The sequence below is a fragment of the Hyperolius riggenbachi genome, chromosome 8, assembly GCF_040937935.1.
Source record: "Hyperolius riggenbachi isolate aHypRig1 chromosome 8, aHypRig1.pri, whole genome shotgun sequence".
Taxonomy (NCBI): domain Eukaryota; kingdom Metazoa; phylum Chordata; class Amphibia; order Anura; family Hyperoliidae; genus Hyperolius; species Hyperolius riggenbachi.
The window spans coordinates 29169735-29193684 of NC_090653.1; the positions used below are offsets into that span (position 1 = coordinate 29169735).

Below are 23950 nucleotides of genomic sequence, written 5' to 3' on the forward strand. Positions count from 1 at the left end.
CCTGAACCTCAGGTTAGGGTCCCGATGTCAGGGGAGCCGGCCAGGGAACCACATGGGTAGTGGACTCAGGGCTCCCCACGTCAGGTGACATCACACAGTCTGGATGAGTGGCAGAGAGTCAGCCAATCCCTGGGTTGCTGAGGCCTGGCATGTCAGGGTGCGGGGATGCTGGAGCGTGATTGACGCCTTCTTGAGCCAATCACTAGAGTTCCGATAGCACCTCGGGCAGGCTCATCAAAGTCTGCTTTGTCTGTCACTATTGGTCACTAGACAGAGCACAGATCGTGACTGGAGTGTAGAGTAGACAGGTCTTAGAGCGCAGCAGGCTAAATAAGGGTTTCCCAGTGGACACTGCAGACTTACATTTGGACTATTAGATGCACTGACTTTTCCCCCCCTCTTTTGGGGGAGAAAAAGTGCATCTTATAGTCCGAAAAATACGGGATATCCAGGAAGTCAGAATACTTGGGTTCCTGTGGTAACAGACTACTACACAGCTTTCTAACCTGATTTAAAACTACTCCCAAATATTATCTGATAGCTGCATAGCTTTCAAGAGTTGGTCAACATTTCAATCTGCTGATAACTTATCTTACATTAAAAAAATTACCAAATCGTCAAAAGCTTTCCCCAGACGCACTCTTTGGCATTAGGTTGAGGGGAAACACACAGTCGGCCCACATTTAGTGCACATTTTGGCTTGAAGACGGGTGTAACTGCCTAAAACAGCTCCTGGCCAGTGTCTGTTGTTATTTAAAGGACACATGGGGCTTGTTTCACAAAGCGGTGCTAACCCAGTTAGCACGCCTAAAGACTTTGGGTGTGATAACTAGGGTGCTAACTGGGTTAGCACCGTTTTGAAAATCTGATCGCGTGCAAAGTCCAAAGCGCAAAACTTTGCATGCGCAAGGTGCGGTGCGCACGAAATGTCGCATCACGGTGCGACAGAAACAACGCACCCGATGCATGGTGTGACGTTAAGTTCGCACCCAATGCGACTTTATAGGTGCATCAGGAGCGCTGTTTTCATGCGCACCACGCCCTGCGCGCGCAAAGTTTTTTGCGCGTGGGACTTTGTGCGCGATCTCTATTTATCACGCCCAAACTGACTTTGGGCGTGATAAGGGCCTTTTCACAAGCGTGCTAACAGTTAGCACACTTTTGTGAATCAAGCCCATGGACTGTATGTTATAATTACGGGACTCATTAGCAACCACTTATCGCTTAATATATCCAGTTGGGCTCGGTGTATTGAATTGACTCTGGTTGCCATTGCTAACTATCTTTTTGCCAGGTTGCCCACTGGTTTGTCACTATTGTAAATTGTATTTGAAAATTTACTGGATGAAGTGAAATTTACTTTTCAGTTATAATATGAGCATACTGGTCTCTACCAAGCAAATAATAATAAAAAAAATAGCAATACAATTTAATTGAAAAAGTAAATGGATATATTCTTTTGGAGAGAAAATATGGAATAAAGTATTGGTCCATTATCCGGTTAAATTCATTCTTCCTATGCCAGCTGTAACAATTATGCAGTAACATCAGTTGCAACTGAACGTTGGCTGTAATATTATAGGATGTGCCTGTAACAGTGCAGGGGCTGCATTTAATAATCACAGATCCTTGAAGTAGATGAATGGTTTATATTCTCTTTGAAGGCCTGATAATACTGTAATTCCTTTGTGACCTCCCTTCCTTGAAGATCCTCCTGTGGTTGTTAATAATCATTTTCATTAATATTATTTGTCATTATCCTTATGGAATTCAGTGCAATGCTGTACACAGTGTTACTTAAAGTGGGATAAAACTCGGACAAAACATTCAATACAAATGTGTTTTCCTCCTTTTTATTACCCATACAGTTATCACATTTGCTTTTGTGCACAAGTAATATTGGCCTCAATTCACTAAGCTTATCTCCTGTCTTTAATAATGTTTCTAGAGTTATCACCATGGTGATGAGGCATGTAGTATTCAGGAAACATTTTACCTCAGGCAAACCTAAAGTTAACTCTTCTGTCTTTAAGTTAACTCTCCAATCCTTAAAATAATTCCAGAGTTAAAGACAGGCTGTTTATTAACTGCGTGTGAAAATAACTACAGAGGAGGTAACTTAACTACAGAGGAGGTAACTTAAAGGACTTAAGAGCCCAAATAGCGAAAAAAAGATAAGTACCTTAATCAGTTTTAAATGCACGGAGGACGCCGTCCGCGCCCTCCGTGCAGTTCCGCCGGGTCCCCGCAGTCTGATTGCCCCCCGTGCCGCAACCGACCCTACTGTGCGTGGATCGGGGGGAGGGTCCTAGAGCTGCGCAGCCGCACTAACGCGTATGCGGACTGCGCAGCCACGGCCGGCTCCGGCGGCCATCTTAGAGGAAGGGGAGCCTGACCCTGTCCGTGGGGTCGGGAGCGGCACGGGGGGCGATCAGACTGCGGGACCCGGCGGAACTGCACGGAGGGCGCGGACGGCGTCCTCCGTGCATTTAAAACTGATTAAGGTACTTATCTTTTTTTCGCTATATGGGCTCGTAAGTCCTTTAAGGAATGAAGAGATAAGATAACTTTCTTACTGTGTGGAGGTAAGTTTTCTCTTGCCTTATTATCTCCAGCATGATCTTAGTGAATTGAGGCCATTGTCTGCTTACAAATTACAAATTCCCAAGTACAATTTATCTGCTCTGAAAGCTGCCATTGCATTTAACTGCATAATTGCTGTATTTATATACAGGGTGAAACTCAAAAAATTAGAACATCATGCAAAAATCCATTTATTTTAGTAATTCAATTTATAAAGTGAATCCAATATATAAAATAGACTCACTACATGCAAAATGAGATACCCAAATTTTCTGGTGTATAAGACGACCCCCAACTTCTCCAGTTAAAATATACATTTTGGGATATACTTGCCATGTAAGACTATCTCTCTTGACTGTTGGACATTTGTATACTGTACAGTATGTACTGGTGCTATACTGTATAAACAGATACTGGTGCTATACCGTATGTGGTACCCAGTATACAACAACCAGCCAATCATGGCAAGCGATGTACATTACTGGTGATTGGCTGGTTGATGTATATGTTACTGGTCGGTCACCTGCAGCTTGCTCCGCCCTTCACCCACACCTCCCCAGTGAGGTGCCCCCTCACCTGGTCATCGAGACCATGTTAAGTCACTTCTTTTCAGGAATCCTGGTGAATGGATTTTCTTCTAGCATACTTGTACAGCACCGCCCTTTCTGCTTTCATACAGTCACTGCATACGGCAGGGATGCGGCCATGAACATTATTAAGCTCCCCCACAATATGTGGCAACTGCAGATACTCCAGTCCGGCTCGGAACTTTCAGCACCCGCCCTATAAGACGACGCCCTGCGTATAAAACGAATCCCAACTTTTAAGGAAATTTTCCTGGGTTAAAAAGTAGTCTTATATGCTAGAAAATACGTATTTCAAGCCTTTATTTGTTATTCTTTTGATGATTATGGCTTGTCAGCTTATGAGAATCCTAAGATCAAAATCTCGGACCATCCGACTATTCTTAAAATGTTCATTATTCTAGGTTTAAAGTGTCAGATTTTAATCAGCTAGTTCATCCAAAACACCTGCAAAGGGTTACTATTTCATATATTAGTTTCACCTTTTAAGCTGAATTACTAAAATAAATGGACTTTTGCATGATATTCTAATTTTTCGAGTTTCATCTGTATTATAATGTAGCCAGTGATCACTTCTCAGCTCTTTCTGGTTCTACAATGTGTGCAGTTCAGTGTCAGAATGCTGCTGGCTGGATACTATTTGTAGCAAACAGAGAAATGTAAACAAAAGACAATGTTATTACCTTTTTTGGATACAGCCAGAATGTAAGGGCCCATTCACACTAGCAATCACAAAATGCTAGAGCTTAGTGCTAGTGTTTTGCGTCTGTGATTTTACTGCGATTAGCTTGTAAAACCACTGTACACTATTGCGATTCTGGGGCAATCACGATCAGCGCATTTTTAAGCACTGTGTCACAATCTCTCCAGAGTCGCGGCAAAATGCTGCATGCAAAATGTTTTGCAATTGTCACTAATCGCAAATCACCCGCGATCAGCGGCAATTGCGGCAGTGAGATAACTGCCATTAAGTTTGCATTGTGCTAGCACTTTAAAAAGCGCTAGCACTTTCACCGATTAGTGGGATTCACCCGCTAATCGCCCAAGTGAGAACAGACCCTTAAGGAGCAAAGTGCTGTGTTTAACTGTTTGAATGCTGTTCTGCTACTTTTTTTGCTGCAGTAGATTTTATGCTGTAAATAATCTTTTAGAACAAAGAGGAAATCCAGGGTTTCATATCGCTTTCATGCATGTGGAATTGCAGTGTAGTAAATGATGGACATTGGGGAAGAAGACAATGAATGTTTATAATAATATTGACCCACACCTGGATTGAGAATAATAAAGTTTAGAGCTAGAGTCTAGTTGCAAATACCAGACAAATATTTAATCATCCAGATATTTTTCACAGATATAAGATTCCAATCATCTCTTCAGCACCTTACAGCTGCCTGCTTACTGCCAAATAGTCTCATCTGCTCCCACTTTAATTTAAAGAAACACTATCAATTAACATGTTTTTTTCAGTTGAGGTAGGAAATGTTTGGGAACTGCTGCTAAGTACTGGTGTATACATTTAAATCCTTATCTCTTTGTTCACTGTTATCTAATTCCTTTCGCATTTGTCTGCCGTAATCTGACACCAGAGTGATCCATGAAGGAAGGGGGAATTCCCTCACAGTGCCTCTGTTAAACCTGTGTGTGCAAAGAGCTCAGTCAGAGACAGGCAGAGCTTTCTCTCACAGAGAGCAAAGGATCTGTACTTTATGTGCAACATAAACATTTGTAATTGTGGGTGAAACCTGATACCTGACATGCTTTTCATATAACTCTGCTTCAATATTACACTGTTCTTAGCATGCCAGACTGCAGAGAGTCATACCTTTGTGAATGAGACATTTACAAGACATTAGACATTATTATTATGAGACATTATTTGTATATTGTCATTTTAGAACACTTGGTTTGATAGGGTTCCTTTAATATGCAGGCTAGGGAGGAGAGGAGTGATTGCTCTGCCTACTGAAGCCATGCCTTCCTGATGACTGAAAGCCAGCTGTGGCTACTATTAGGGAGGTGGAGTTTAAAAGATAACTGTCAAAGCTAACTAAAATTCTAAATGTCACATATATTTCCAGTAACTACTAGCAATACAAAGGCTTTTTCACCTTTTTCATATTTTATGTGAAGAAAATATGACATTTACAGAGAACAGTTTTCACTGTGGGCATTACTATGGAGGACTGTGTCCAGCACATTCAGCATACAGAAACAGTCCTCACTGGCTCTAATACTGTGACTGGAATCTGTTCATAATGACAGAAAGCAGAAATATAGCTTCAAATGTGTGTAAATAATCATCAGCTGCAGCTCTGTGTGCCTGATCCTGAAATCAGCATTTCCGAAAGAAAATCTGGAAATGGAAATACCGCAACTCGGAAATGTTAGCCCTATCACAGAACTCAGAAGCATTTTTCCAATCAGAGAATGCAGAAATTTTCAGCGAAAATTATATTACCACTGTAATTTGATATCAGCAGACTCGGATACTACCATGTATTACTAAGTATTGTGATTGGCCTAAAATGTCCCTGGTATTCCAATTCCATGGAAATTCAGCATTTTATGAACTCTGAAGTATGTGGCAAATCAAAGAATGCAAAAATGGCAATAAAAACTCTTTGGAAGTCAGAAAATTGCACATTGTAAAAAAATCGGAAACCAGTAAAAATCTGAAATTGGAAGAATAGAAATCGGAAAATCAGTAAATCGGCATTAGCGGAAATTGGATTTTTTGCAGAATCGGAAATCGCCATTTCCGACCATCTCTGTAAGAGTCATCCTCCTGGAGATTGTGTGCTACTGGATTGCCTAAATTATTGCAGTCCCTCTCCCAGAAGGAACATCAGAAATCAGAAAATCAAAAATTGAAAAATCAGAAAACAGAAAATCAGTCATTTGCATTCAATCCTATGCAGTGTATACACTAAAAACGCACTGGCGTATTTAGACGGGGGTTCCGGATGTATGGAACCCCCCCTGAGACTCCTGTACCTTAAAAAAAAATCCCTGAAATCGCTGAAGCGGGCAAGCTGGTAAATATACAAAGTTTAAAAGTTTTTGACAGTCTCTAAACTCCAGGAGGGCTGCCTGCAGCTTGTGTGAGAGGCTGACCATCCCTTACATCCTCCATACCCCTATGGATGGTATTCCCCTATTCCCACAATACTCCCCCCCCCCCCCCCCCACAAGTCTGCACCTGACTTATCACCTGTCTTCCTGCTGGGCAGGTAGGAAAACCCACTCTGTATCCAGGTGGAGTGAGAGGCCCACCAAAATCCTGGACTCATTTCCAGATACAGACAGAATTTAATGAGACCATACAATAAATGCAGGGGAATATACCTTCCATCCAGGACCTGTCCATGCAATCCTGTACAACAGTAAAAAGGAAGCACACTTTCCACCTTCAAATATTGTGCATAGAGAATGTTTGCCAGGGGCCGTGGGCGTGGCAAGAGAGGGCGTGCCATTGCTGCCTCAGCTTTTGGGCCTGGTCCATGGCCAGGGAGAGGTTGCTCAGCTGTAGGGGATGCAGCAGAGAGGCATCCATCAGCAGCACAGCTGATGCTGTTTTCACCCATTTTCAGCACCTTGGGTCGCCGTGTGGCCATTCAGGAGAGTCACTCACAGGCAATGATGGAGATCATGATGGAGGAGCAACCCATTACTTGTTCCCAGACCTCCACTGTGACCAGCAGTACTCCCAGCACCAGCAGCAGCCAATGGCCCCTGCTTGCTGTGACATCCACCCCAGCAGTCATTGGTCAGCCCTCCCTGGACGAGAGCATTCTGTCCCACAGTCCGGCGTCTGGGAGCATCTTAATGGCTGTGTATGATGAGGTCATGGGGCCAGATGGGGAGGAGGTTGGGAACAGGCCAGCACAAGCAGATTTTGAGGATGAGGAGGGGTCTGTGTCTGGGGATGTTGGGGCGGAAGAGGTGGTGAGAGGGTCAGGAGATGATATGTTTCTTGAGGACGAGGATGATTGGCAGGATCATTCTTATGAGTCTCCAAAGGCAGCTCAGAGGAGGATGAGGCACAGGAGTGTAGGCAATTGCATCGCCACATGTCAGGCAGCGGCAGGTCCAGCCCACTGCTTCAGCCGGCACCGCTATCAGCAGCAGCAGCACCACCACCACGCAACCCCCAACCAGAAGGAGAGGCACTGCACCCTCTTCACATTGGTGGGAGGTGTTTACGTCCCCAATATAGAATTTTTTTCATTTGTCCACCCTGGATGCAAGCTATGCAGTGTGTAACCCCTGCACTAAAACCTTGAGCCATGGACACAACGTGTCCAAGATGGGTACCTCTTCCCTCCAGACCCACCTGAAGAGCTATCACATTAAGGATTTTTCAAAGTTTAACAGGCTGAAGGACCAGGAAGGGGGTGGTCAGAGCAGGAGACCCACCGCACAGCATTCAGGAGCAGCAGCAGAATCATCCCTCCCTCATGGTCATCAAGCCGCCGCAGCAGCACGAAAATGCACTTCTCCCTCCCGGCGCCCTTGGCAGCTCATGCCACAGACATTGAGACTGGTGAGGCCAGCCAGTCCTCATTGGCCTCCTCTGCTCCTTCCTCAGCTTCCCATGCAGGACATTGGCAGACCATGCTGAGCGACAGCTTTCAAGGTTTGACAAAGCCCCTGCCTCCTGGCCACAGACGCATCCAGAAGCTGAATGACTTGCTGGCCCAGGCCATGTGTTCACAGCTTCTTCTGTACTCCCTGGTGCAGGAGGGGAGTGATATGTGCATGCTGCTCAGTTTGGGATCCCAGAGTGGCGGATCCCCAGCCACCACTTCTTTTCAATGACCGCAATCCCAGCTCTGCACAAGTTTGTGGTGGCAAACGTGGCCCATTCGCTCGACCATGCCATGGGAGAGCAGGTCCATATCACCATATCACCAATTTGGGACTGTCCATTACTGTGCACTGGGTGACATTGGTGGAAGAAGGTGAGAAAAACACAACAGCAGCTGGCAGCTGCCCAGCTTGGCCCACATCATCAATTTGGTGGTGCAGCCCTTCTTGTGCACCTACCCAGGGTTGGACGAGATGCTGGAAGATCTGTCAAAGCTGGTGTGTAATTTTCACAGCTCCGCCACTGCCTCTGCAACCCTGGCCGACCTGCAGCAGCACGAGGGCCTGCCATCACACCGCCTGATCATAGATGTCCGAACCCACTGGAACTCTACTCTGGCGATGTTGGAGCAGCTGTGGCAGCACAGGACGGCTCTTTGCAGGTACATCTGTGAAGAAACCGTCTACGGGACCAGCTCCACCAACCTGCAAATGATCACTGTTATAAACTGTTCTATATCACCTTGCTTCGATACCATTAACTTCTTACAGTTGCGTCTCACAGACTGTGAGACCACTTGACTCTCACCACAGCAAGCAGGAGATAGACTTTCTCAGGCTTCTTCAAGGTTTACGTTATTTATTCAAGAACAGAAATACAGATAGACACAGTTCATCATATCCTAGCCACGCCAATCTTCATGTTGCGTTACAAGCTTCTTGATTAGACTTCCTGCTGAAGTCAATCAGGTACCTTCTTTCTAACCTAAGTTACACTAGACTACCTATGTACAGCATACATTATATCAGATTACAGAAAGGAATTAACATACTTAGAGGTCCCAGTCAGCCTTGCGAGCTAGTGCGAAAGTAAGAAGCAGAGTGCGCTCTGAACGCCCACCTCGGTTTTAATACCGACTAGGAAAGAGTTAAATATGACATCATCTTCGCCATCCCCTAAATCAGACTATTGGTGGACCCACTCGTGGTGTCATCATACACACCTACTCGATTAATAATCAATGAGGCATTTGACATACATGTAGGAATGTGGATATTTACAAAACATGGCTGATGTTTATTGTTCCAGTGGCGGTACATGTCCAGGTCAGGAAGACCTGCGGCCTTGTCCATACAACAGCTTCCTGGTATGTTCTAGTTCTGCTGACAGAACTGCAGATTTTCTCTCTAAGAGAAAATCCCCTTAAAGGGCAGGTCTGCTCATCAAGCCTTTTTGACTAACTCAGTCCAAATAACTGAGGCCTACTTAAATTATAACAATCACTGCAGCTCAGTGGACAGAGACGCAGCAAGTGTGCCTGGTCTTGACTCCATTCCTACAGGGAACCAAAATGGTGAGCTGGGAGTTGGCATCTGTTTGTGAGTGGGTGCCCCTGGTTTGCCTGCTGGTCAGAGCGGTGTGTGATCTGATGGAAGAGGGGGAGGAAGCCCTGAGCCAGCTGGATCAGGAGCAGACAGCACAGTCCACCTTACAGGAGGAGGAGAATGATGACTTACAGGTAGTGGAGGAGGAGAAGTTGGAGGTCCCTAATCTGTATGCTGAAGGGGGAAGCAGAGCGCCACTACCATAGTGCGGGGGGTGGCAGTTTCAGGAGGACACAGTGCAGGAAGTTGAGGACAGGCATGTCCTCTCAGGGGACAACGACGAAGATGTGTCACAGTCTGCCCATGCCCGCCTCTTCCCCCATGGCTGCGCACATGTTGCGCTTCCTTCGCAGGGACCCCCGGGTGATCCACATGTGTGAAAGGGAGGACATCTGGATCACCTTGATCCTGGACCCGTGTCTGAAGGGGAAGCTGGGGCAATTTATGCAACCATCCACCACCAAGCCCCGCACAAGGGGGTTGCAGGATGTCTTTGTGTGCAGACTGCAGGAAGCATTCCCCCAACCTTCCACCCCCGCTGTTGCTGTTTTGCCAACCCAACAATAGGTGCCTGCAGCCACCAGCAGCAGCAGCAGCATCCGATGCCCCGGAGACCTGCTGAGCCTAACAAAGAGCCTGTATGCAGTGGAGCTTCCCGGAGCACAGGTGCCAGCCACAGCATCCTCCTCCAACCAGCACCAGCGACTGACCAGCATGGTGTCTGACTACATGGGGTCATTCAGTGGGCTTGACACAGAGTCTGACAACCCCATGGACCCCATGGAGTACTGCGTCAAGAGACTGGAGATCTGGAGGGAGCTTGCCCTGGAAGTCCTGTCCTGCCCCCCTTCCAGTGTCCTCTCCGAAAGATGCTTCAGTGCGGCCAGTGGTGTTGTCACCGAGAAGTGCTCTCGGCTGTCCATAGACTTTGTGGACAAACTCACCATCCTCAAAATTAACCAGGCTTGGGTGGAAGGTGTGTTCCAGGCCCCTGCTGTCGGCGACAGCGGGACATGAAGTGACTAGAGATTTTTATAATGTCTGCCTTTCCAACGCAAGTTAGAATATAGTACTCCTAATTGGCCTGGTTCATTTCATTTTTTGCTGTGGTGACACCCATCATGTCCCATGGCCTCATATGTTGCTGCTGCTGACACACATGGCTCCTCCTGCTGTGGCATTTCGCTACTGCAGTCTGTGTTTACATGCTTACATTTTTTAGGCAGAATTATCATGCTGTGGTACCACCAGTGAAGTGCCATGGTCTTCTGTGCTGTCACTGACTGCTTAGTCCTCCTCCTCCTGCTTCCACTGATGGTGTATTTTTTACTACTAAAGTCTGTGTTCCCACCACCAGGGTCCATGGATACTTACTATTTTTGGGCACAATTATCATGCTGTGGTGCCACCAGTGAGGTACCATGATCTTCTGTGCTGCTGAGTCCTTAGTCCTCCTCCTGCTGCATCTAATGTTGTATTTAACTACTAAAGTCTGTGTTCCCACCACCAGGGTCCACGGATACTTACTATTTTTGGGCACAATTATTGTGCCTGGGTATCACCACCAGGGAGGTGCCATAGTCTTCTGTGCTGCTGCTGAGTGCTGCTTAGTCCTCCTGCTGCTGCCTCTAATGTTGTCTTTAATGACTGCAGTCTGTGTACCCACGACAGGGTCCATGAATGCTACAAATTTTGGGATGATTTATCATGCCGTGGTACCTCCAGTGGGGTGCCATTGTCTTCTGTGCTGCCACAGAGTTCTGCTTTGTCCTCCTGCTGCTGCTTCTGATGTTGTATTTACAACAGCAGTCTGTGTACCTACGACATGGTCCACAGATTCTACAATTTTTGCGCTGATTTATCATGCTGTGGTGCCACCAGTGAGGTGACAAAGTCTTCTGTGCTGCTGCTGAGTGCTTCTTAGTCCTCCTGCTTCTGCCTCTGATGTTGTCTTTAACGACAGCAGTTTGTGTTCCCTCCGACAGTGTTCACGGACAACTCTGCTGCCATGTCATTCATTGCTATCACTGCAAAAAATAAATAAATAAATAAAAATGTTTTACAAAAACCTCTCTGGATGTTTGTGTGGTGTCGTGTACCAGTGGTACCTCCACCGCCAGGTGCCATTGGTACTCATCACCTTGAAGTATATTTCCTTGTTTAAAACCAATTATTACCAATTAATAGCCGCATTTAAATTGTCAATTTAATTTTATAATTGATTTTATCAAAAATTAAAAGTTATTTTTGTTTTTTTTGCTTTAAGTTGTAGCCACTTCTAACCTTTATAATCCATGCAATTTTGGTGATTGTACCATTTATGGGGGCTTTGCTATTAACGTTAAAAGTCTAATCCATGATCACGGCTGTGATCACGGAATCTAATGGTAATCACGGATAAAATTCGAAAGTCCATTTCAAATCTGGATCATGATCACAGCTTATCCGGATTTCGATACTACCGTGGTCGATTTACTCAAATCAGTGAACGGGGGTATCTGAACACCACTGATCACTGGTATGATGTGTTGCTAAAAAACCCATAATGGAAAAGATGAGTTATTTGTATTTGAAGCACAGTATACAGTATTTATTTAATCGAATACATATTTATAGCATGTAACTATATCAGGGATTAAATATTTGATGCATTATGATATCTGGGTCTCAACAACTATACATGGAGATGAAAAGTAGGGTCGATCATGCGTTTACATAGCTACTCGGTTTCATGCTACTCCCAGCTACTCTTTCGGGTTGAAGAAGGAAGCATGTGAGTGACGTGGAACGCTACGTGGGATGTGAATGGAGCGCATCATCTAAGGTGGACCCATTTCGTATGTTAACCTCCCCTCAGCCAAGGGCAGCCTGATCTCATATAAATTTTAATTCCGGGTAGCCATGTACTCGTAGCCAGTGGTGCTCAGCAAGATTTCAGATATCCGAACTACCCAGATAATCCAAACTTTTTCCACTATCCGAACTTTGAATAGCAATTCGGATATTTTTTAAAATCCGAATAGACTATCCGAGAAAACTCGGATTTCCCATCTCAAATCCGAAATCGGGGCGGATAGTTAGTTCAGATACCCGAGCAGAAGCCAAAATCACTTTGAATGGCAAAAATCCATTTCGAAGGCATCCAGGCCGAGAGAGAGGGAGAGAGAGAGAGAAAGAGAGGGAGAGAGAGAGACCACCAAAAGTTTTTTTTTTTGCCATTTTCAGGTCACTTCCGGTTTTCTATCCGGATATCAGAATCTGGACGGATACTGAGGTCAGATATCCGATTCGGATCCGGATTGGAAAATTTTAAACTCGGATATCTGACCCGGATTGGATATCTGGGTATCCGGATCCGAATTAGATCCAGATAGAGAAAAGTGGTATCTGAGCAGCACTGCTCGTAACTAATAAGTATAATCAACCCTAATTAAAAAAAAACAAAATATTGAAATTTAATACAGGATTAGTAAGGTACCATAAAAATATGCCTCAATACAAGCTATAAATATAACATACTAGCTGATTGCCCGGCGTTGCCCGGGTATGTATTTGGCTGGTGTTGGCTCCGCCCACTTTCTAACCCTAACGCACAAACACTCAATGACCAAGTTTGTGAGCTTTGGGGTCCTTGGCATCAATAATTTGTATATTCCCATAGAAATTAAACAAATCAGATTGGCTGTTTGTGGCTCCGCCCCTCTCCAGCATTTGAACCCCAGTCACCCAATGACCAACTGTAGCAGGTTTGAGGCATCTGCTATTAACAGTGTAAAAATAGCAGCAATTTAAATATTGCACTTGAAAATCAACAGGTGAATTTTGATTGGCTATTATAGGCTCCACCCACTTCCCTGAATATTAATCTGGGCAAAGTTTGGGAACCCTGCCATAAAATGTGTAAGAATGGCTGCAGTTTACATTTTCCCAGTGAAATTTCTTTTTGGCTTCACCCACTGTTTGCAACTTGGACACACAATCATTCAGTGACCAAGTTTGTGAGCTTTCGGGTCCTTGGCATCAATAATTTGTATTTTCCCCTTTTCTGAATTTGAACCCCAGTGACCCAATTACCAACTGTACCAGGTTTGAGGCTTGTGCCATGAACAGTGCAAGAATGGCAGCAATTGTAATATTCTCCTTGAAAAGCGACATGTAATTTTGGATTGGCATTTTTAAGCACCAGACACTTTTCTGAAGATTAATCCCAGTCTCCCAGTAACCAGCTGTGCAAAGTTTGAAAACCCTGCCATTAACAGTGAAGAAAGGCTGCAGTTTACAATTTCCCAGAAAAATCTGTTTTTAACTCCACCCACTTTTTTTAACCTTGACACACAGTCACTCAATGACCAAGTTTGTGAGCTTTTGAAAATTGTGTGACTGGAAGCAGTTTATCCAGCAAAGAAATCTGGATGTTTGTGGCTCCACCCCTTTACTGAATTTGAACCCCAGACACTTAACAACCAACTGTACCAGGTTTGAGGCCTCTGCCGTTAACAGTGTAAGAATGACTGCAGTTTCAATATTCCCCTTGAAAATCAATAGGTGAATTTTGATTGGCTACTGTAGGCTCCACCCACTTTAGCGAATATTAGTCCCAGTCATCCAGTGACCAACTGTGTCACCCACCCACCCAGTTTGAGAACCCTGCCAATAACAGAATGGCTGAAATCAATCTAACAAATCTGATTGGCTGTTTGTGGCTCCACCCCTTTAGTGAATTTGGACCCCAGTCACCCAATGACTAACTGTATCAGGTTTGAGGCTTCTGCCATTAACAGTGTAAGAATGGTAGCAATGTGAATATTCCCCTTGAAAATCAGTAGGAACATTTTGATTGGCTGTTGTAGGCTCCAAGTACATTTCTGAATATTCATCCCAGTCACCCAGTGGCCAATTGTGTCAAGTTTGGGAACCCTGCCATGTTAAAAATGTAGTTGTTGACACCGCCCACTTTTTCTAACCTTGACATACAGTCACTCAATTATCAAGTTTATCAGCTTTGGGGTCCTTGGTATCAATACTTTGTATATTCCCATTTAAAAATAAACAAGTAGTTTGACCCAGCACTCTCAATGGAGACAAGCGTGCTATAGCTGATCAGAACTTGTTGCTCATCAAGTTCAAAACTAGCAAAAAAGGGAATATCAGCAGCACCGCTACAGTGAAAAAGATAGCTCTTTTATTTGTGCAATAAAATCATGTAGCAAAATGGAGCTAGAGGCAACTACAGCCCGCTGTTTCGAAGCGACATGCTTCTTCTTCAAGTTGCAAGCTCATAAGGGCTGTAGTTGCCTCTAGCTCCATTTTGCTACATGATTTTATTGCACAAATAAAAGAGCTATCTTTTTCACTGTAGCGGTGCTGCTGATATTCCCTTTTTTGCCATTTAAAAATAAACAAATCTGGCTGTTTGAGGCTCCGCCCCCTTTCTGAATTTGAACCCCAGTCACCCAGTGACCAATTGTACCAGGTTTGAGGCATCTGCTATTAACAGTATAAGAGAATGGTAGAAGCTTAAATATTCCCTTTGAAAATCAAAAGGTGAATTTTGATTGGCTGTTGTAGGCTCCACCTACCTTCCAAAATCTTAATCTCATTCACCCAGTGACCAACTGTGCAAAGTTTGAGAGCCCTGCCATTAACGATGTAAGAATGGCTGCAGTTTATATTTTCCCAGGGAAATGTGTATTTGGCTCCACCCACTTTTTGTAACCTGGACACACAGTCACCCAATGACCAAGTTTGTGAGCTTTCAGGTTCCTGGCATCAAAAATGTGTGAATGGAAGCAGTTTATCCACCAAGGAAATCTGATTGGCTGTTTGTGGCCCCGCCCCTTTAGTGAATTTGGACCCCAGTCACCCAATGACCGACTGTAGCAAGTTTGAAGCCTCTGCCATTAAAAGTGTAAGAATAGCAGCAGTTTAAACATTCCTCTTGAAAATCAATAGGTGAATTTTAATTGGCTGTTGTAGGCTCCACCCACTTTCTTGAATCTTAATCGCATTCACCCAGTGACCAACTGTGGCAAGTTTGAGAACCCTGCAATTAACAGTCTAAGAATGGCTGCAGTTTACATTTTCCCATGTAAAATGAAAGGCTGATATTTGATTGGCTGTTTTATGCTCCGCCCACTTTTCCTGGATTTGTAACCTCGGTCACCAAGTGACCAACTGCGCCATGTGTGGGGACTCTGGCTTGATTACTGTTAGAATGGCAGCCTTTTACATTTTTTCCATTGACTTGAATGGGTGAAATATGATTTGCTGTTTGTAGCTCCGCCCACATGTCCAGGGGGGACGCGAGACCCCCAGAACATATCATCCCAGGTAGTAAGGGATCTGTGTACCAAGTTTCGTTCAAATCGGTCAAGCCGTTTTTGAGTGATCGTGGCACATACACACACACACACACACACACACACACACACACACATACATACATACAGGGCCGGCCTTTGACCTGAGCGACCGGAGCGATCGCTCAGGGCGCCGGCTTCCAGGGGGCGCTCCTGCCACCTGGCTGCATGTGGCTGCTGCGGCCCCGTCTGGGTCCGTCTCGCTCCGCCCCCTGGTGCCGCTGCTGGGGAGCAAACATGCGGCCGCCGTGATGGAGGGGGGAGCCGCGGGGAGGGCAGCCCGACCTCTCCCTCCCTTCCTCTCCGGGCCGCCCTCCGTGCTCCCCCCTCCGATGCAGAATCGGCAAGTTACGCACAGAGAACTCACCTCCCTGGTTCCGATCGCCGGCGCCTCTCACTTCCCGCTGTTCGCCTCTTCTACATTAGTTACTGATACACACTAAACTTCCTGCGAAGGATGAGGGGGGGGCACCTACCTACCTACCTACCTACCTACTCTAATCTATACTGGGGGCAGCTAACTATCTAACCTATACTGGGGGGCAGCTAACTATCTAACCTATACTGGGGGGCAGCTACCTATCTAATCTATACTGGGGGCAGCTACCTATCTAACCTATACTTGGGGGGCAACTACCTATCTAACCTATACTGGGGGGGCAGCTACCTATCTATACTGGGGGGCAGCTACCTATCTAATCTATACTGGGGGGCAGCTACCTATCTAACCTATACTGGGGGGCAGCTACCTATCTAATCTATACTGGAGGGCAGCTACCTATCTAACCTATACTGGGGGGCAGCTACCTATATATAACCTATACTGGGGGCAGCTACCTATCCAACTTATACTGGGGGCATTTACCTATCTAACCTATACTGGGGCAGCTACCTATCTAATCTATACTGGGGGCAGCTACTTATCTAATCTATACTGGGGGCAGCTACCTATCTAATCTATACTGGGGGCAGCTACCTATCTAACCTATACTGGGGGCAGATACCTATCTAACCTATACTGGGGGGCAGCTACCTATCGAATCTTTACTGGGGGCAGCTACCTATCTAGCCAATACTGGGGGCAGCTACCTATCTAATCTATACTGGGGGCAGCTACCTATCTAATCTATACTGGGGGCACCTATCTATCTAACCTATACTGGGGGCAGCTACCTATCTAATCTATACTGGGGGCACCTACCTATCTAACCTATACTGGGGGCAGCTACCTATCTAACCTATACTGGGGGCAGCTACCTATCTAACCTATACTGGGGGCAGCTACCTATCTAACCTATACTGGGGGGCAGCTACCTATCTAACCTTTATTGCGGGTACCTACCTATCTAACCTATACTGGGGGCAGCTACCTATCTAATCTATACTGGGGGCAGCTACCTATCTAGCCAATACTGGGGGCACCTACCTACCTATCTAATCTATACTGGGGCAGCTACCTATCTAATCTATACTGGGGGCAGCTACCTATCTAACCTATATTGCGGGTACCTACCTATCTAACCTATACTGGGGCAGTTACCTATCTAACCTATATTGCAGGTACCTACCTATCTAACCTATACTCTGGGGGCACCTACCTATCTAACCTGTACTGGGGGCACCTACCTATCTAACCTATAGCTGGGACAAATGCCTACCTAACCTATACTGGGGCAAGTATACTGGCTACCTATACTGTGGGCACCTACCTGGCTAACCTACTGTATACTGGGGGGGATCTATAGCTGGCTACCTTTACTGGGTAACCTATGCCTGGCTACCTATACTGGGGGGACTTATAGCTATATGTCAGAATCAGGATGGACGGAGGCGCGCTGAGCCTCAGGCTGCTGCAGAGAAGCGTGCAGCATGTCCTGAGTGACGACGAGTCCTCTCCTGCTCCCAGGATCCTGTCACCTACACTGACACTAAGTCTGCAGACTGCTCTGCAGACAGTAAGAAGAGAAGACTGACCAGCAAGAAGTAAGGCTCCCCAACCTCCCTACGCTAAAGGGGGGGAATATGCTTATGCTGCTAGAGTAGATACACTAATGGGGGGTCGGGGAGGATCTGCTGCCTAAATACACTAAAAGGGATCTGCGACTGCAAGACTAGTAGCCTAAGCCTATATACACTAAAGGAGGGATCTGCCCCCCCCTCTCCCCCCCATTATGTGTGTGTGTGCTCACACGCGAAGAGGATAAATGTGGGGGGGGGCACCAAAATCTGGTTACGCTCAGGGCGCTGTGAAACCTAAGGCCGGCCCTGCATACATACATCCGATTTTATATATATAGATTTATTTATACAAGTACAGTTTATTTTCATGTTGAAAAGCATCACCACGATAACAGTACCGGTTTAATTTCATAAATAAGTGTCTTTCCATCACCATGAAAATTGTATCTTCAGAACATGCTCCTTAAATATTTCATCTTTCGCTGTAGAGCTGTCTTCACATCAGTATTTTTCAGGCTGTAGATGAAGGGGTTTAGCATGGGAATCACAGCTGTGTTGAGCAAAGTCAAAAGCTTGGTGGAAATAAAGGTGCTGCTTGGTGTCAGATATTGACATACAAGACTTGTGTAGAGCAGACTAACAACAGTGAGGTGAGAGGAACATGTGTAGAAAGCTTTAGACCTCCCTGTAGTAGACTTAATTCTTAATATGGTAGCAATTATGATGACATAGGAGATAAAGGTAAGGAAAAAGGGTGTGAAAACGGAAAGAGCCCCCATTGTGAAGATCTCCAATTCTAAAATTGAGTTATCATTGCAAGTAATATTTTTTAAAATCATAATGTCACATAAGAAGTGGTTGATTACATTAGAAGCATAACAAGAGAACTGTAATAGGGTGATCATTATAGGAAGAAATTCTAAAAGACCAATTGACCAGGAGAAGGTGGTCAAGCCGGCACAGACTCTGCTGTTCATGACAGATGAATAATTCAACGGACTACAGATGGCAATATAACGGTCATAGCTCATGGCTGTGAGTAATATTAACTCATTGCCACCAAACCACCCAAAGCAATATACTTGTGTTGTGCAGTGTATAAAAGACATTACATTATTTCCTGTTACAAACATTACAAGAATCTTGTGCAGTGTAACAGTGGGAGTAAAAATGTTTAGAATGGACAGATTACACAGGAAGAAGTACATGGGAGTATGGAGATGAGAGTCCAGCCAAACCAGAAGTAGAATGGTCAGGTTTCCACCAAGAGTGATGAGATAAATCAGAAGAACCAAGAGAGAGATCACAATCTGCACCTCTGGGACATCTGAAACCCCTTTTAGAATGAAATAAGTCACCATTGTCTTGTTCTTCATCTTATCCTCAATTATGTATGTCTACCTGTCTATGCTGAAAACAATAAAGTTATGTGCCTTGTATACCAAACTAATTCTGGATTTGTACTTATTTTTGTCAGTTCACGAGTAAGGAAAATGTAGTGGTTCGTTTTATAAATTAGTATAAGGGACTGCATTAGATTTTAGATAAGCAGGTCACTAGGTATAAAGCAGTGACATGGGGAATTTGTCAAGCATTAGTAGTAGGTGATGAAAAACAGGTGGTTTTCATTGTGTTTTTTTGAGCACCTACTTAATAGGAGACTTCTCCTCAACAATGTCCTTATTCCTGGAACCTATAAAACCTGTCCGATCATTTTCAGTAATCTACTCTGTGAGTTAAAAACCAGGGTTCCTGTTGTAACAGACTACTTCACCCTATTGTAATCTGATTTAAAGAAAATCTGTATTGTTAAAATCGCACAAAAGTAAACATACCAGTGCGTTAGGGGACATCTCCTATTACCCTCTGACACAATTTTGCCGCTCCTCGCCGCATTAAAAGTGGTTAAAAACAGTTTTTAAAAGTTTGTTTATAAACAAACAAAATGGCCACCAAAACAGGAAGTAGGTTGATGTACAGTATGTCCACACATAGAAAATACATCCATACACAAGCAGGCTGTATACAGCCTTCCTTTTGAATCTCAAGAGATCATTTGTGTGTTTCTTTCCCCCTGTTCTCATGCACTGAAGTTTCAGGCTGCTTGTTTCTTCCTGCAAACAGCTTTGCCCTTGTCTGTAATTCTTCAGTATGTGAAAGCCCAGCCAGCTCAGAGGACGATTTATCCAGCTTGTAAAAGATAAGAGAGAAGAGAGAAGCTGCTCTAATCCTAAATAACACACAGGCAGTGTGCATAGAGGGGCCTGGAAGGGGGAGTTCATAGCAGAACCACAACACTGAAGAACTTGGCAGCCTTCCAGACACAGGCCGACAAGTCTGACAGGGGAAAGATACATTGATTTATTACAGAGACTGTGATAGTAGAAAGTGCTGCAGTAAGCCAGAACACATTAGAATAGCTTTTTGAACTTGTTGGATGATAAAAAACAGGATGCAATTTTTGTTACGGAGACTCTTTAAAACTACTCTCCAAATGTTGTCTGACTACACAGCTTCCAAAAGATAGTCAGCATTTCAATCTGCAGATTACTTATCTTTATTAAAACAAAATAGCAACACAATCAAATTAAAAATAATAAAATAAATAAATGGATATATTATGATTTCTACACTTTTGGAGAGGAACTGGAGCAGAATATATTGGTCCATTACCTGGTTAAATTATACGGTAATATCAGTTGCAACACAAGTTGGCTGCAAATTGTATACATTGTGTCTGTGAAAGTGCAGGGGCTGCATTAAATAATCACAGATCCTTGCTGTAGATACATTTTTATATTCTCTTAGAAAGACCTCATAACAAGTCCTTTGTGAACTCCCTTCCCTGAAGGCCAGCCTGTTTTTCTTAGTTATAATTTTCTAAATGATATTCCTAAAATCTCAACAGTCATTATCCATGTGGAATTCAGTGCAATGCTGTACATAGTGTTATTCAATAGATTGAGATGACACAGTGTATTAAATGATGGACATTGTGGCAGAAGTCAGTTAATGTTTATTATTATGTGAAGATAATGCGTTGGTTGTTATAATAAAAAATGTCAGTTAAATATGTCATATATGGGACACACACAATAATTGTTTAAATAAATTTAGGCCAATGTATACATTTGGGCACTGTTGTCATTTTATTGATTCCCAAACCTTAAACCATTAGTTTAAACCTTTAAACTAATTATTGGAACTCATATTGACTTGGTAAGCTCAGTGACCCCTAACCTACATACACAGGTGAATCCAATTATGAGAAAGAGTCTTTAAGGGGGTTAATTGTAAGTTTCCCTCCTCTTTTAATTTTCTCTGAAGAGTAGCAACATGGGGGTCTCAAAACAACTCTCAAATGACTCCCAAATGACAAAGATTGTTCACCATCATGGTTTAGGGGAAGGATACAGAAAGCTGGATCCTAGATTTCAGCTCTCTGTTTCCACAGTTAGGAACATATTAAGGAAACGGAAGACCACAGTTAAGGCTCGACGTGACAGACCAAGAAAAATCTTGGATAAACAGAAGTGACAAATGGTGAGAACAGTCAGAGTCAACCCACAGACCAGCACCAAAGACCTACAACATTATTGTGCTGCAGATAGAGTCACTGTGCATCGTTCAACAATTCGGCGCACTTTACACAAGGAGATGCTGTATACGAGAGTGACGCAGAGGAAGCCTTTTCTCCACCCACAGCACAAGCAGAGCTGCTTGAGGTATGCTAAAGCACATTTGGACAAGCCAGCTTCATTTTGGAATAAGTGATTGGTGTACAGAGGCGCCGATAGTATAAAAGTGGCTAAAACATTAAAAAGGTTTAGGTTGCGGTGGTGGACCAGCTAACCACAAACGGACGACAAGGCTGTCGAGTATCAACATATATAATTTATTCCAAAGCTCCCACTAAAATTCGCATTTTAGTGGGAGCGAATTTTAGTGGGAGCTTTGGAATAAATTATATATGTTGATACTCGACAGCCTTGTCGTCCGTTTGTGGTTAGCTGGTCCACCACCGCAACCTAAACCTTTTTAATGTTTTAGCCACTTTTATACTATCGGCGCCTCTGTACACCAATCACGTATCCAGAAGTCCACCCTTGGTGGAAGGGTGTTTTACCCTACTATTTCCTCTATCCTACGGAGAGCGACGTTTTATTCCTGAGTGGGGACAGGCTTGTTCTCCCCACCTGCTTTGACAGTGGTTGCTTCCGAGGCAACCCTGGTTTGTGAGTATAATATTTTTATTTGTTATACTTCCCATATCCTGCCATTGCATACTACACTATATTGGGCTCTCGGTCTTTTATCATTTCATTTTGGAATAAGGTGCTGTGGACTGATGAAACTAAGATTGAGTTATTTTGGCAAAACAAGGCTCATTATGCATGGAGGAAAAACAACACAGCATTCCAAGAAAAACACCTGCTACCTACAGAAAATTATGTGGGTGACTCCATCATGCTGTGGGGCTGTGTGGCCAGTGCAGGGACTGGGAATCTTGAAAAGTTGAGTGAAGCATGGATTCAACTCAGTATCAGCATATTCTGGAGACCAATGTCCAGGAATCAGTGACAAAGCTGAAGCTGCGTCGGGGCTTGATCCTTTTTTGGTAGCCAACAACCCAAAACACTGCTCAAAATCCACTAAGGCATTCATGCAGAGGAGCAAATACAACGTTCTGGAATGGCCATCTCAGTCCCCAGACCTAAATATAATTTAAAATCTGTGGTGTGAGTTAAAGAGAGCTGGCCATGCTCGGAAACCATCAAACCTGAATGAACTAGAGATGTTTTGTAAAGAGGAATGGTCCAAAATACCTTCAACTAGAATCCAGACTCTCATTGGAACCTACAGGAAGTGTTTAGAGGCTGTAATTTCTGCAAAAGCAGGATCTACGAAATATTGATTTTGTTTCTTTTTTGTGGTGCCCAAATTTATGCACCTGCCTAATTTTGTTTAAACAATTATTGCACACTTTCTGTAAATCCAATAAACTTCATTTCACTTCTCAAATATCACTGTGTGTTTCTCCTATATGATATATTTAACTGACATTTTTGATCGTAACAACCAACGATTTATACAGGAAAATCATTCATGACAATTAACAAGGTTGCCCAAACTTTCGCATCCCACTGTATATACAGTGCTACTCATAATTATCCATATGCCTGGCAAGTTTTGACTTAAAGTTACTTTTAATTAACCAGCAAGTAGTTTTTTTTTTGACGGGAAATGACATAGGTGTCTCCCAAGAGATAATATGATGATGAACAAGAGGCATTATTGTGGGAAAAAAAACATTTCTCAGCTTTTATTCACATTTGATCAAAAAGTGTCCAGTCCAAAATTATTCATACCCTTCACAAACTGTCACAGTCGGTGTGAAAATCCAAAGTTCTATACCATTCCAAATAGTCCAAGCTGTTCTAAAGCATCCTGATTATTTGGGAACAGCTGCTTTAATCAACTCAACATGTGGAAAACAGCAGCTCTCTGCAGTTGGTTTGTGGACAGTCATGGCTAAGACAAAGGAGCTCATTGAGGATCCGCGGCTGCGCATTGTGGCTGCTCACACGTCAGGAAAGGACTACAAGGTAATTTCTAAATGTTTTCAAGCTCCAGTGGCTAAAGTGCAAAGTATTATTAAAAAATACAAGATGTTCCGCACTGTGGAAAATCTCAGAGGATGTGGTTGGAAGCCAAAAGTCATGCCTGTGCTGGCCAGAAGGATAGTGAGAAAGTTGAAAAAATATCCAAGGATCACCACCAGATTCTGGTGAATCTGGGCTCTGCTGGTGGCAATGTCTCAAGGCAGACAATCCCACGGGCATGGCACACAGCTGGGTTCCAGGGATGCAGACCAAGGAGGACGCCACTTCTCCAGATAAAGCACACTAAAGCTCGCTTGGCCTTTGCAAATGCTCATCTGGAAAAAGAAGAAGACTTCTGGTCTTCCGTGTTATGGTCAGATGAAACAAAAATTGAATTGTTTGGTCACAATGATGTTTCCTTCATATAGCGTAAAAAAGGAGAAGCCTTCAACAAAAAGAACACCACCCCCACTGTCAAACAAGGTGGTGGAAACCTAATACTTTAGGGTGTTTTTCAGCCAATGGACCAGAGAACCTAATCACTGTAAACGACACCATGAAAAAAAGGTCAATACATGAGCATTCTCAACAACAACATCGGGCAGTCTGCAGAAAAACTTGGCCTTGGGCACCAGTGGACATTTCCGCATGGCAATGACCCAAAACACAT

At 44.0% G+C, this 23950-nt stretch overlaps 1 protein-coding gene across 1 annotated transcript; it reads right to left on the bottom strand.

Annotated features, from left to right (window-relative positions):
* Window positions 1–18126: 18126 nt before the first annotated feature.
* LOC137527241 (olfactory receptor 2AP1-like) lies at window positions 18127–19053 on the bottom strand. Its single transcript, XM_068247747.1, has one exon. The coding sequence runs from the start codon at window positions 19051–19053 to the stop codon at window positions 18127–18129; it is 927 nt and encodes a 308-aa protein (XP_068103848.1).
* Window positions 19054–23950: the final 4897 nt, after the last annotated feature.